Source organism: Lynx canadensis, chromosome F2 (assembly GCF_007474595.2).
Source record: "Lynx canadensis isolate LIC74 chromosome F2, mLynCan4.pri.v2, whole genome shotgun sequence".
Lineage (NCBI taxonomy): Eukaryota > Metazoa > Chordata > Mammalia > Carnivora > Felidae > Lynx > Lynx canadensis.
Window position 1 is genome coordinate 66,149,989 of NC_044320.2, and position 13,191 is coordinate 66,163,179.

General features: G+C 37.0%; 1 protein-coding gene across 6 annotated transcripts in view; it reads right to left on the minus strand.

Moving 5' to 3' along the window:
• Window positions 1–13,191, minus strand: part of LOC115506181 (serine/threonine-protein kinase Sgk3) — a 150,812-nt gene that overhangs the window by 47,958 nt on the left and 89,663 nt on the right. For all 6 annotated transcript variants that reach the window (XM_030304064.1, XM_030304062.2, XM_030304061.1 and 3 more), the window contains one exon: window positions 364–439. In XM_030304064.1, the coding sequence (XP_030159924.1) occupies window positions 364–439 (76 nt within the window). The remainder of the gene's footprint in view (window positions 1–363; window positions 440–13,191) is intronic.

Here is a 13,191-nt window from a genome sequence, read left to right on the forward strand (position 1 = left end):
GGGGCGCCTGGGTGGCTCAGTCGGTTAAGCAGCCGACTTCGGCTCAGGTCATGATCTCGAGGTCCATGAGTTCAAGCCCCGCATCGGGCTCTGTGCTGACAGCTCAGAGCCTGGAGTCTGTTTCAGATTCTGTGTCTCCCTCTCTCTGACCCTCTCCCATTCATGCTCTGTCTCTCTCTATCTCAAAAATAAATAAACGTTAAAAAAAAAAAAAAAGAATACCAGGGAAAAACAGCTTGATAATTTTACAAACATATACAGCACAGTAACATTCCACAGAACGTATAAAGTCTAGATCAGTAGCTTATTCATTATTCTTAGGTTTGATTTCAGCGCCTCTTTAAAACAATAAAAATTACTTACTGGTTGTAAAGTTCTGGATATCTAACTAAGTTCTGAATGAATTCATTCAGTCCTGCTCTTCTTTGTTTAATAAAATCTGTTAAGAGAGACAAACTATTAGGATTATTTAACATCAGACTATGTAATTATCATCAATACAGTTATATAAGAATAGACAAGCACAAGACAGTGAATTCTGATCAAGAAGCTATTTAATTCATGTTTCCTGATCTACAATAAGAAATACTTAGAAATATATATATTTTTAAATCTATAAATACAATGATTATAAAATTAAAATCAAGCAGAAAACATATCTCCCAAAAGAAAACTCTCCAAAGAAATGCCTATTTTAGGTTCTAAATAGACACATTACAAAACTTGGAGAGGTAGGGGTGCCTGGGTGGCTCAGTCAGTTATTCATCCACCTTTCGCTCAGGTCATGATCTCATAGCTCGTGAGTTCAAGCCCCACATCAGGCTCTGTGCTGACAGCTCAGAGCCTGGAGCCTTCTTTGGCTTCTGTGTATCTGTCTCTCTCTGCCCCTCCCCAACTCATGCTCTGTCTCTCTGTCTCTCTCAAAATAAACAAACAGTAAAAACAAATATTAAAGAAAACAAAACGTGGAAAGGTGGTTTGCTTTGTCCAATTCCTCAAGTACTACCAGGCAATGAATAAAAATTAACACTATGACACTGGTGACTGAAAAATCCTACTAATTAAGATAAAAAAAACAAGAATTACTGGTAGTCCTTGTAACTGGGGAATGGTGATTAACTGGCTGAGTATCACCAAAATGTGGCTGCTAAAAAACTGCTGCTTAACATCCCTTGAAAGATACAATGGAACACTCCTAAAGAACAACTGTCCAGCAGTTTCAGAAGTGTCTGTACTATTGATAGTTAAGGACCATGCAAGAGTAGTTTTAGCAATAAAGGTTAAGCACAAAAGTTTCTTGGAAATAGAAAACTTAATTCAAATATCTTGTTTCTGCTATTTGCTAGCTAACTGACGTTGAACCGAAGACTTAAATCCTTACTTGTAAAATGAGGATAACATTTATACCTAGTAATTCTGTTATAGGATTGAGAGAACGCATATAAGTTTACAGTAGAATGCCTGGAAGAGATAACACAATCTTTAACTACTTTCATGGTTTTGTTATTTGTTGTTGTGGGGTTAAAAATCCATCATCCTAAATCCTGATTCTTAAGAGATATACTCTAAAAATGGAAAAATAGGACACTTGGTGAACGTCTCAATAAAATCTGGAAACAATATTCAACTTAAAAATGAGTTTTGGTTCAATACAATTATTTTTACTCAATAAAGCTTTTAATGTATAGCGTTTGACACCAAAATTATAGGTTGTTTCTAGTCACATAGGTTTATTTCCATTTCTTAAATGTAAGGTATGGCTATAAAAGAACAAATAGAAATTAGATCTGGTCTCTTAGACCAGATGCACTTAGTATTTTCTTCTTGTTCAACTGTGAATTTCTTGAAGAATTTCAGGAACGTATCTTTAAAAAAAATTTTTTTTAATGTTTTTATTTATTTTTCAAGAGAGAGACTGACAGAGTGTGAGCAGGGGAAGGACAGAGAGAGAGGGGAAGACAGAATCTGAAGCAGGCTACAGGCTCTGAGCTGTCAGCACAGAGTCCAATGCGGGGCTCAAACCCACGAACCGTGAGATCATGACCTGAGCCGAAGTCGGACACTCAACCGACTGAGCCACCCAGGCACCCCCTCAGGAAAGTATCTTATAAAACTCTTCCAAGGGCATTCTTTGTTATCACAAGACAGTAAAACATATGCAAGGTTTACATTAGAAACTATACTTGAAACAGTTATTTTTCAGGAACTGAGCTTAGTAAGTTAACATAAGGGAGAAAACTAAAATGAATGACTACATTTGAAATATTTAGAGAAAATCTAATGATTGTAAGGAAACAGCTTTAAATTGTTCTACGGAGACTTACTAAAAGTACATTTTATATTGGGAGACCAACTGTAATTTTCCTTCCTTTGTGAACTACGTCCTATGCTGTGGCTAAGTGCTTTCCACTTCCATTACTGATTTGAAAGTTTTAAAGGCCCTATAGAAAGCCTGACATAAGAAAACAAAGAAGTCAATAAATGGAAAAAGAGGCCTACAGTGGTCAGAGTTTAGGGGAAATTCCACACTTAATTTTTAGATCAACATTAAGCATGCAAATATCTGAAAAAATTCCAGGTAAAACTGAAATGGCTAACAAGCTCATTACTGGATAAATTCCAAAAGTTTACATAAAGCTGACATATTATCTTTAAGAATTATAGTTGGAAAGAGATATTTTTAAAAATCTCTCTAAGAACTTATATGAATGTATCTGTTGTCATTCAAGAAGTTTCAGTTAGAGACTGAAAAGAACTCAATGTTTAGACAAAATGAAAGCTTCAGTCTCCACAGTAAGTATGAAACTGACCTATACCGATTTCTCTGTCATTTCACTGCTTCAAGAAAATGAACCAGGAGGACCCAATTTCCAATATCACAGGATAGGGTAAAAACATCATCAAACTCTTGACTTGAGGAAACCTAGAGTTTTAGTGCTAATACTGCTACTGGTGGCCAGAGTGACCTATTTTCATCATCAAAGGAGTTTTAGAGCCCATGGGGACCACGGAGATTCTTTAGTCTCAACCCACACCTTTCAGATTAGGAAACAAAGTTAAGATTTTTGTAATGTTCCAAACAAGTAATTTTTCGTTTTAAAATAACATGAACATAAAAGATTGTAAATTTTGTTTCTAAAGGTACCATGCATAAACCAGACAATAGAGTGAAGTGAAAGAGAACAAACCAGATGAATGTAATTCTATCATTTATTAGCTGTGTGGCTGGGGAGTGTCTTAACCTTGCTAACTCTCTATTTTCCTCATGCATGAAATAGAGGTAAAAGAGCTACTTTACAGGAAGGAACTCAAATAATAGCAGTTATTATCATTACTATTGCTACTACTATTACATTATTGTATTATTATTATAAATAGTTATTATACTATTTATACTATTATTATAACAATAGCAGCATTTTAAAAAACAGCCTGCCACAGTTAAACAACACTGGAGTTAGAGTCTTAGATGTAACTGAGTCTCAGATACCACTGCCTGTTTTTATAATCACAAACTCCTCCCTTCTGTAGTCTGTCAAGCAGGGGATAGAATTAGATGATCTGTAAGCTCTCTTTCTAGCTGTAACATTTTGTGATTTGAAATAGAAGTCATCCAGAAAAGAAGGGAAAAAAAGAGAAAGACTGGCTAATGAAATTAACGTACCTAATTCAGAATCCTCAACTATTTGAAAATTTAAGTTCTGTGAGAGATATTTAAAATCTTTAACCTAGTACTAGGCAGACTTTCCAGAACAAGTGATTAGTTGAAAATGGCACGCATGTGTTCCATTTGTATTCACCAATGGCATGCATGTATTCATTTGTTCACCAATCACCTATTACACATTTTGTACTGTACAAGGCACCAGAAATTTAAAAAAATGTTTAACTAAGTCATGGTATCTATCCTCAAAGATAGAAGGAAGACAAATTTAGTGGAAGACAAATTTAAAGAAATCACTACAATTGGGCATACCAAGGTTAAGCATACAACTTTGGCTCAGGTCACGATCTCACAGTTGGTGAGTTCAAGCCCCACCAAGGGAATGGAGATTTCAAAAGCTGCTATGATACCAGAAAAGAGGCTCCCAACCCTACCTAGAGACTAGCATTTAAGAAAAATTTCAATCTCCCTCGCCCATCCCCCAGCCAAAATCCCAAAGGGAACCAGTTCCTGCCAGGGAACTTGCTTGCACCGCCCAAACACCCAACGCTGTGCTTCTGTGGATCCATCCCTCCAGCGGGTCTGACTCTCTCCCAGTGCCACAGGGCCCCTCCCGAAATGGCTAATACGCCAGATCCCCAGCACCACAAGCCTGGCAGTGTTCAAGTAGCCCAGACGGGCCACGCCACCCCACAGTGAATCCCGCCCCTAGGAGAGGGGAAGAGAAGGCACACACCAGTCTGACTGTGGCCCCAGCGGTGGGCTAGGGGCAGACATCAGGTCTGACTGCGGCCCCGCCCACCAACTCCAGTTATACACCACAGCACAGGGGAAGTGCCCTGCAGGTCCGCACCACTCCAGGGACTATCCAAAATGACGAAACGGAAGAATTCCCCTCAGAAACACGTCCAGGAAATAACAACAGCTAACGAACTGATCAAAAATGATTTAAACAATATAACAGAAGGTGAATTTAGAATAATAGTCACAAAATTAATCGCTGGGCTTGAAAACAGTATAGAGGACAGCAGAGAATCTCTTGCTACAGAGATCAAGGGATTAAGGAACAGCCAGGAGGAGCTAAAAAATGCTATCAATGAACTGCAAAATAAAATGGAGACAACCACGGCTCGGATTGAAGAGGCAGAGGAGAGAATAGGTGAACTAGAAGATAAAATTATGGAAAAAGAAGAAGCTGAGAAAAAGAGATAAAAAAATCCAGGAGTATGAGGGGAAAATTAGAGAACTAAATGACGCACTAAAGAAAAATAATCTACGCATAATTGGTATCCCAGAGGAGGAAGAGAGAGGGAAAGGTGCTGAAGGTGTACTTGAAGAAATAATAGCTGAGAACTTCCCAGATCTGGGGAAGGAAAAAGGCATTGAAATCCAAGAGGCACAGAGAACTCCCTTCAGACGTAACTTGAATCGATCTTCTGCACAACATATCATAGTGAAACTGGCAAAATACAAGGATAAAGAGAAAATTCTGAAAGCAGCTAGAGATAAACGTGCTCTAACATATAAAGGGAGACCTATAAGACTCGTGACGGATCTCTCTACTGAAACTTGGCAGGCCAGAAAGGAATGGCAGGAGATCTTCAATGTGATGAACAGAAAAAATATGCAGCCGAGAATCCTTTATCCAGCTGTCTGTCATTTAGAATAGGAGAGATAAAGGTCTTCCCAAACAAACAAAAACTGAAGGAATTTGTCACCACTAAACCAGCCCTACAAGAGATCCTAAGGGGGATCCTGTGAGACAAAGTACCAGAGATATCGCTACAAGCATGAAACCTACGGACATCACAATGACTCTAAACCCATATTTTTCTATAATAACACTGAATGTAAATGGACTAAATGTGCCAACCAAAAGACATAGGGTATCAGAATGGATAAAGAAACAAGACCCATCTATTTGCTGTCTACAAGAGACTCATCTTAGACCTGAGGACACCTTCAGATTGAGAGTGAGGGGATGGACAACTATTTATCATGCCACCGGAAGCCAAAAGAAAGCTGGAGTAGCCATATTTATATCAGTCAAACTAGACTTTAAATTAAAGGCTGTAACAAGAAATGGAGAAGGGCATTATATAATAATCACAGGGTCTATCCATCAGGAAGAGCTAACAATTATAAATGTCTATGTGCCAAATACAGGAGCCCCCAAATATATAAAACAATTACTCACAAACATAAGCAACCTTATTGATAACAATGTGGTAATTGCAGGGGACTTTAACATTCCACTTACAGAAATGGATAGATCATCTAGACACACGGTCAATAAAGAAACAAGGGCCCTGAATGATACATTGGGTCAGATGGACTTGACAGATATATTTAGAACTCTGCATCCCAAAGCAACAGAATATACTTTTTTCTCGAGTGCACATGGAACATTCTCCAAGATAGATCACATACTGGGTCACAAAACAGCCCTTCATAAGTATACAAGCATTGAAATCATACCATGCATACTTTCAGACCACAATGCTATGAAGCTTGAAATCAACCACAGGAAAAAGTCTGGAAAACCTCCAAAAGCATGGAGGTTAAAGAACACCCTACTAAAGAATGAGTGGGTCAACCAGGCAATTAGAGAAGAAATTTAAAAATATATGGAAACAAACGAAAATGAAAATACAACAATCCAAATGCTTTGGGATGCAGCGAAGGCAGTCCTGAGAGGAAAATACATTGCAATCCAGGCCTATCTCAAGAAACAAGAAAAATCCCAAATACAAAATCTAATAGCACACCTAAAGGAAATAGAAGCAGAACAGCAAATACAGCCTAAATCCAGCAGAAGAAGAGAAATAATAAAGATCAGAGCAGAAATAAACAATATAGAATCTAAAAAAAACGTAGAGCAGATCAATGAAACCAAGAGTTGTTTTCTGAAAAAATAAACAAAATTGATAAACCTCTAGCCAGGCTTCTCAAAAAGAAAAGGGAGATGACCCAAATAGATAAAATCATGAATGAAAATGGAATTATTACAACCAATCCCTCAGAGATACAAGCAATTATCAGGGAATACTATGAAAAATTATATGCCAACAAACTGGACAACCTGGAAGAAATGGACAAATTCCTGAACACCCACATGCTTCCAAAACTCAATCAGGAGGAAATAGAAAGCTTGAACAGACCCATAACCAGCAAAGAAATTGAATCAGTCATCAAAAATCTCCCAACAAATAAGAGTCCAGGACCAGATGGCTTCCTAGGGGAGTTCTACCAGACGTTTAAAGCAGAGATATTACCTATCCTTCTCAAGCTATTCCAAAAAATAGAAAGGGAAGGAAAACTTCCAGATTCATTCTATGAAGCCAGTATTACTTTGATTCCTAAATCAGACAGGGACCCAGTAAAAAAAGAGAACTACAGGCCCATATCTCTGATGAATATGGATGCAAAAATTCTCAATAAGATACTAGCAAATCGAATTCAACAGCATATAAAAAGAATTATTCACCATGATCAAGTGGGATTCATTCCTGGGATGCAGGGCTGGTTCAACATTCGCAAATCAATCAATGTGATACATCACAATAAAAGAAAAGAAAAGAACCATATGATCCTGTCAATCGATGCAGAAAAGGCCTTTGACAAAATTCAGCAACCTTTCTTAATAAAAACCCTCGAGAAAGTCGGGATAGAAGGAACATACTTAAAGATCATAAAAGCCATTTATGAAAAGCCCACAGCTAACATCATCCTCAATGGGGAAACACTGAGAGCTTTTTCCCTGAGATCAGGAACACGACAGGGATGCCCACTCTCACCGCTGTTGTTTAACATAGTGTTGGAAGTGTTAGCATCAGCAATCAGACAACAAAAGGAAATCAAAGGCATCAAAATTGGCAAAGATGAAGTCAAGCTTTCATTTTTTGCAGATGACATGATATTATACATGGAAAATCTGATGGACTCCACCAAAAGTCTGCTAGAACTGATACATGAATTCAGCAAAGTAGCAGGATACAAAATCAATGTACAGAAATCAGTTGCATTCTTATACACTAATAATGAAGCAACAGAAAGACAAATAAAGAAACTGATCCCATTCACAATTGCACCAAGAAAAATTTTGTAAGGCACTGGTATCTACATCAAGTTTTATAAAGAACTAGCTGGGTATGACATCTAGGCCTCACCAGAACTCAAAGACTAGAATAATAATGGGGAATTGTCTTTTTATCTCGTATGAACCTATTTCTCTTAAATTAGTAAAAGTTAAAAGAAATAAAAATGGTTTCTTTTAACTTTTTTTTTTTAAGAGAGGGAGAGCAAGTGAGCGGGGGAGGGGCAGAGGGAGAGGGAGAGAATCCCAAGCTGACTCTCTACTGTCAGTGTGGAGCCCAATGTGGGGCTCGACACCACAAACTGTGAGATCATGACCTGAACTGAAATCAAGAGTCGGATGCTTAACTGGGCCACCCAGCCAAAGCAGTTTCTATGTAAGCCACTGAAGGGTCATGCCTTTAAAAAAAACTTAGCCCTCTTTAGCCCTTAACACAGTGTAATGAGAGTTACTTAATTGATGTTTTTGTGAATAAATAACTAAACAATTATATATTCTAACATTCGTAGTTTCTAAAATTCATATGCTGTTTCTTACTTGATTCACACTGATTTTAATTACCTTGTACTTTTTTAAAAAATAATTAAGATAAAATAAACTTTTTTTTTTTTAAACTTCAAAAAAACCCAGTACGTAGTTTATATATTGACCTTAGGGTCCTATTGGCAAAAGGCTTGATATTAAACCATTCAAAATATAAAGAGTATAGCTATCTCTCTGCACTCTACGGAAAGATCCTTAAATTGAAAATGAAATTTTAACTTTGAAAAGTATAGGCAGAAATAACCCTTAAAATCTACCTTCAAATATGTAAAACTTATTTTATAGATGTTGGCAACCACCAGAATAAAGAAGTGAAAAAAAAAGAACATGGAGACATGCTCTTAAGCTACACACAAAAGAACTCAAGAGAGATATATGGAAAAGCTCTGCACAATGGCTGTCAAGCATGAAGTAAGTTAACAGGGCAAATTCTTTCTTTGTGCTCTAACTGTTCCATCTTTGGCCAATGAAAGCCCCATCAATTGAGTTCCTGCATCCTTTTGATAAAATCTTAGTAACCTTGTATGGCTTCATTGCTTTTTAGGCAAGATGTCCTAGGGCCATCTTCTACATTTCTTGCCCCAGATCTAGAATCACTGTTTTCCCATGGAACTCTGGTTGCTTTAAGGGGGAAATGGTATTTGGAGATTACAACTTGGACGCTAGGAATGTTCACTGCTATTTGTTACTGTTTTAGGCATTTCCAGAGGTAAGAGCTAGGAAATATGTGTTGTTTTAGAAAAAAATAAATCATGGGATGTCTGCGTGGTTCAGTGGGTTAAGCATCCCACTTTGGCTCAGGTCATGATCTCACAGTGTATGAGTTTGAGCCCACATCCGGCTCTGTGCTGACAACTCAGAACCTGGAGCCTGCTTTGGATTCTGTGTCTCCCTCTCTCTCTGTCCCTCCCCTGCTGACACTCTGTCTCTCTCTCTCTCTCTCTCAAAAATAAACATTAAAAAAAATGAAAAAAAAATCATGACTTCAAACTGTATTTCCAAATTAAGTTAAAAATTGTAAGATTTTTATTTAAAATCTGTTTTTCTTTCTTCTTGTTTAAAACTTTGGTTCCCATGAGAGTAACATAATTACCAAATAACAATTCCATATTATAACAATAAGATTGTTGGATGCAGTGTAAAATTTTCTGTACATCCTTTTTTGTTCTTAGCATACATCCCAGGAGGACTATTCAGTAAAAATTCTGTTTTGAAGTCATTTAAGATAATTATTGTCCATATGTTTCCACTACCAATCAAAATAGAGTTAGATTTTTTCCTTCAGTTTGTTAGAGATCGCTTTATTATTGTATTTTATTTTTGTTCTTAAATATATTTAAAATATGCACATCATTCCAAAGTCAAAGCTATAAACAAGACTTATTCAGGAACATCTAACTTCTATCCCATTTGCCTCCCACTGGCCTCTTCCTACTCCTTAAAGTCACTAGTTTTTAGTTTTTCAGTTTATTCTTCCATTATTTCTATACCTTTTCCAATACAAAAAAGATATATTATACATATCTGTACTTTGTCTTTTCCACTGAAAAATGTGTTTTGGAGATCACTCTACTATAATGCACAAAGGGCTTGCTCATTCTTTTTTAAAGCTGCATCATATTCCAAGGTTGGAAGGATATTTCAGTTGTTTCCAGTTCTTGCTATTAAGAATAATGCCACAATAAACAGTCTTACATACACATCATTTCATATGCAGTTTATCTTTGGAACAGATTCCTAGATATGTGATTTCCTGGTCACATTGAAATGCATATATAGTTTTGCTAAATACTACCCAATTCCCTTCTATATGGATTGTACCACTTATCATTCCCACTAACAAAATATGCCTGTTTCCCCAAAGCCTAATCAAATGAGCATCTTGTCACTCTGTGATTGTTTGAGTATGGCTTAGATTTGATCTCCCCAATGAAGAGCTTTCCAGATCTCTGTGACATATGGTCCATTACGCTGTTGCCAAGTCATATACAATATGCTCTGGATCGATTTCAAATTGTTCTTCAATAAAAATCTATTTTTTTTAGTATCAAATTAATCTACCAGAACATAAATACTACAGGGCATTCTATCTGGGATTTTGCCCTAAAGAAGGAAGTTGCAGGTTTTTATCTCTCTGTCTTCTTCCTGTGATAAAATGAAACAATTCTATCATAAGGATTCAACTAAGGGCTCTCCAGAACTCCAGCCTGAGTTCAAGTCTCCATTCAGCAACACATAGTTGGATTCCTCAGATGTCCTTCTGCCACTTCAAATTAATTAATTCTCTCATTCACCCAGTCCTGACACCTCAATTATCTCTCATTCTCTTCTCTAGATCTCCTTTACTTAAGCAATCACCAAGATTTCTTACAGATCTTTCCTTAAAAGAATTCCTACATATGAACTCATTTGTTAGCCCATTTCCACCCTAGTCCTGGTTCTAATTATTTAACGTGAGGACTACTGGAATATTCGCTTACCCAGTTTCCCATTCTCCATCCTGTCTCTTCTCTCTGCTGTGCCTACTGTATATTACACACAGTTGGTTTCACGTTGTATTTCATATTCACCTCACCCAAATAACTCTAAGACCCACATGTTGCCCATGATGATGGTTTTCAACCTGTGCTCCACAGATATACTTTACTGCTGTACCAACAAAGCAGCCTCATTTTTATTTGTTCTACACATAACATTTTCTGTGGAAGATTTCCTTGGGACATAAGTGTTCTGCAGCTAAAAGCAAAATTAGTATAAAGGCACTGGCCTATATAGAATCAATTCTACAGAAAGTACTATCTGGTTTTGTTGTGGTGACTCAATCTTCTCTTGCTTTCTCTCTTTTTCCTTTTTATTTGCTTCTCTTTATTAATGAATTCATGTATTTAAGTAATATTTACTAAAAACCTAAGATCTACCAGGCACTATAAATCAATAAAAAAGACAAAGTACCAATGTTCATAAAATCTACAACTAGACAAGACACACTGGCAATGACAATAAAGTGTGCTAAATTCTCCCAAGAGAAAAAAATTCTACCTACGATAGGGAAAGTGAGCAGCCTCTCCAATCCTAAGGTTCATAAAGTATAAAATAATTAAGAGCCTCCAGTTGAGAGGGAGAAACAGCCACAGGGAAAAACCTAAGTTTAATTAAAGCAAAAGTATAAAAGAAATATGAAAAAGATGGAAGATAAAAAGAAGTTTGTTAATCGTGGACAGAATTCCACAGGGCACAGTGAAAAGGTTTGAGAGGGCAAGAAATGATATAAGGCTAAGTTGCAGACAGGAGGCACAGTTAGGATATCCTAAGTGACGTGAGAGCTTATATTTTGAGTAGTGAGCCAAGAAAGCACACATGTAAGGAATCAAAGGTGTAATAGGTTACAAGGTTATAAGTGAATTAGTTACAGAGGTAAGATAGATGAGGATGGACTGCACTCTAGCTTGTCAGGATTCACCTGTGGCACAGATGGCTTTTCTAATCTGCATAAGGAGATTATCTGGCAGATAAAGAACCTTCCTTCTGTCTCTCTGTATGTAGCCATTTGTGACTGGACTGATATTATGGATTCCAGTGAAAAAAGTTCCAGGCTTGAGGCTTGAGACATATAGCTCCAGACTCCTGAGATCTATGTGTCATTAAGCTCCCTAAGAGTAAATAGGACACTATCTTAGTATCCCATTCAGAGGCCTGCAAGGTGCTGTGTACAGACTATGTATTTAATAAATGTTTCTGGATGTAACAAAGAATGTCCTTCATGGTTAGAAAAGTACACAAATTATCCTTAATGACCAATAAATTTACCTGAAGCCAGACTGCTTGAATTAACTTTTAAATGAGACACTTCCCTGATGAATATGGATGCAAAAATTCTCAATAAGATACTAGCAAATCGAATTCAACAGCATATAAAAAGAATTATTCACCATGATCAAGTGGGATTCATTCCTGGGATGCAGGGCTGGTTCAACATTCGCAAATCAATCAACGTGATACATTACATTAACAAAAAAAAAAAGAGAAGAACCATATGATCCTGGCAATCGATGCAGAAAAGGCCTTTGACAAAATCCAGCACCCTTTCTTAATAAAAACCCTTGAGAAAGTCGGGATAGAAGGAACATACTTAAAGATCATAAAAGCCATTTATGAAAAGCCCACAGCTAACATCATCCTCAACGGGGAAAAACTGAGAGCTTTTTCCCTGAGATCAGGAACACGACAGGGATGCCCACTCTCACCACTGTTGTTTAACATAGTGCTGGAAGTGCTAGCATCAGCAATCTGACAACAAAAGGAAATCAAAGGCATCAAAATTGGCAAAGATGAAGTCAAGCTTTCGCTTTTTTGCAGATGACATGATATTATACATGGAAAATCCGATAGACTCCACCAAAAGTCTGCTAGAACTGATACATGAATTCAGCAAAGTTGCAGGATACAAAATCAATGTACAGAAATCAGTTGCATTCTTATACACTAACAACGAAGCAACAGAAAGACAAATAAAGAAACTGATCCCATTCACAATTGCACCAAGAAGCATAAAATACCTAGGAATAAATCTAACCAAAGATGTAAAGGATCTGTATGCTGAAAACTATAGAAAACTTATGAAGGTAATTGAAGAAGATTTAAAGAAATGGAAAGACATTCCCTGCTCATGGATTGGAAAAATAAATATTGTCAAAATGTCAATACTACCCAAAGCTATCTACACATTCAATGCAATCCCAATCAAAATTGCACCAGCATTCTTCTCGAAACTAGAACAAGCAATCCTAAAATTCATATGGAACCACAAAAGGCCCCGAATAGCCAAAGGAATTTTGAAGAAGACGACCAAAGCAGGAGGCATCACAATCCCAGACTTCAGCCTCTACTA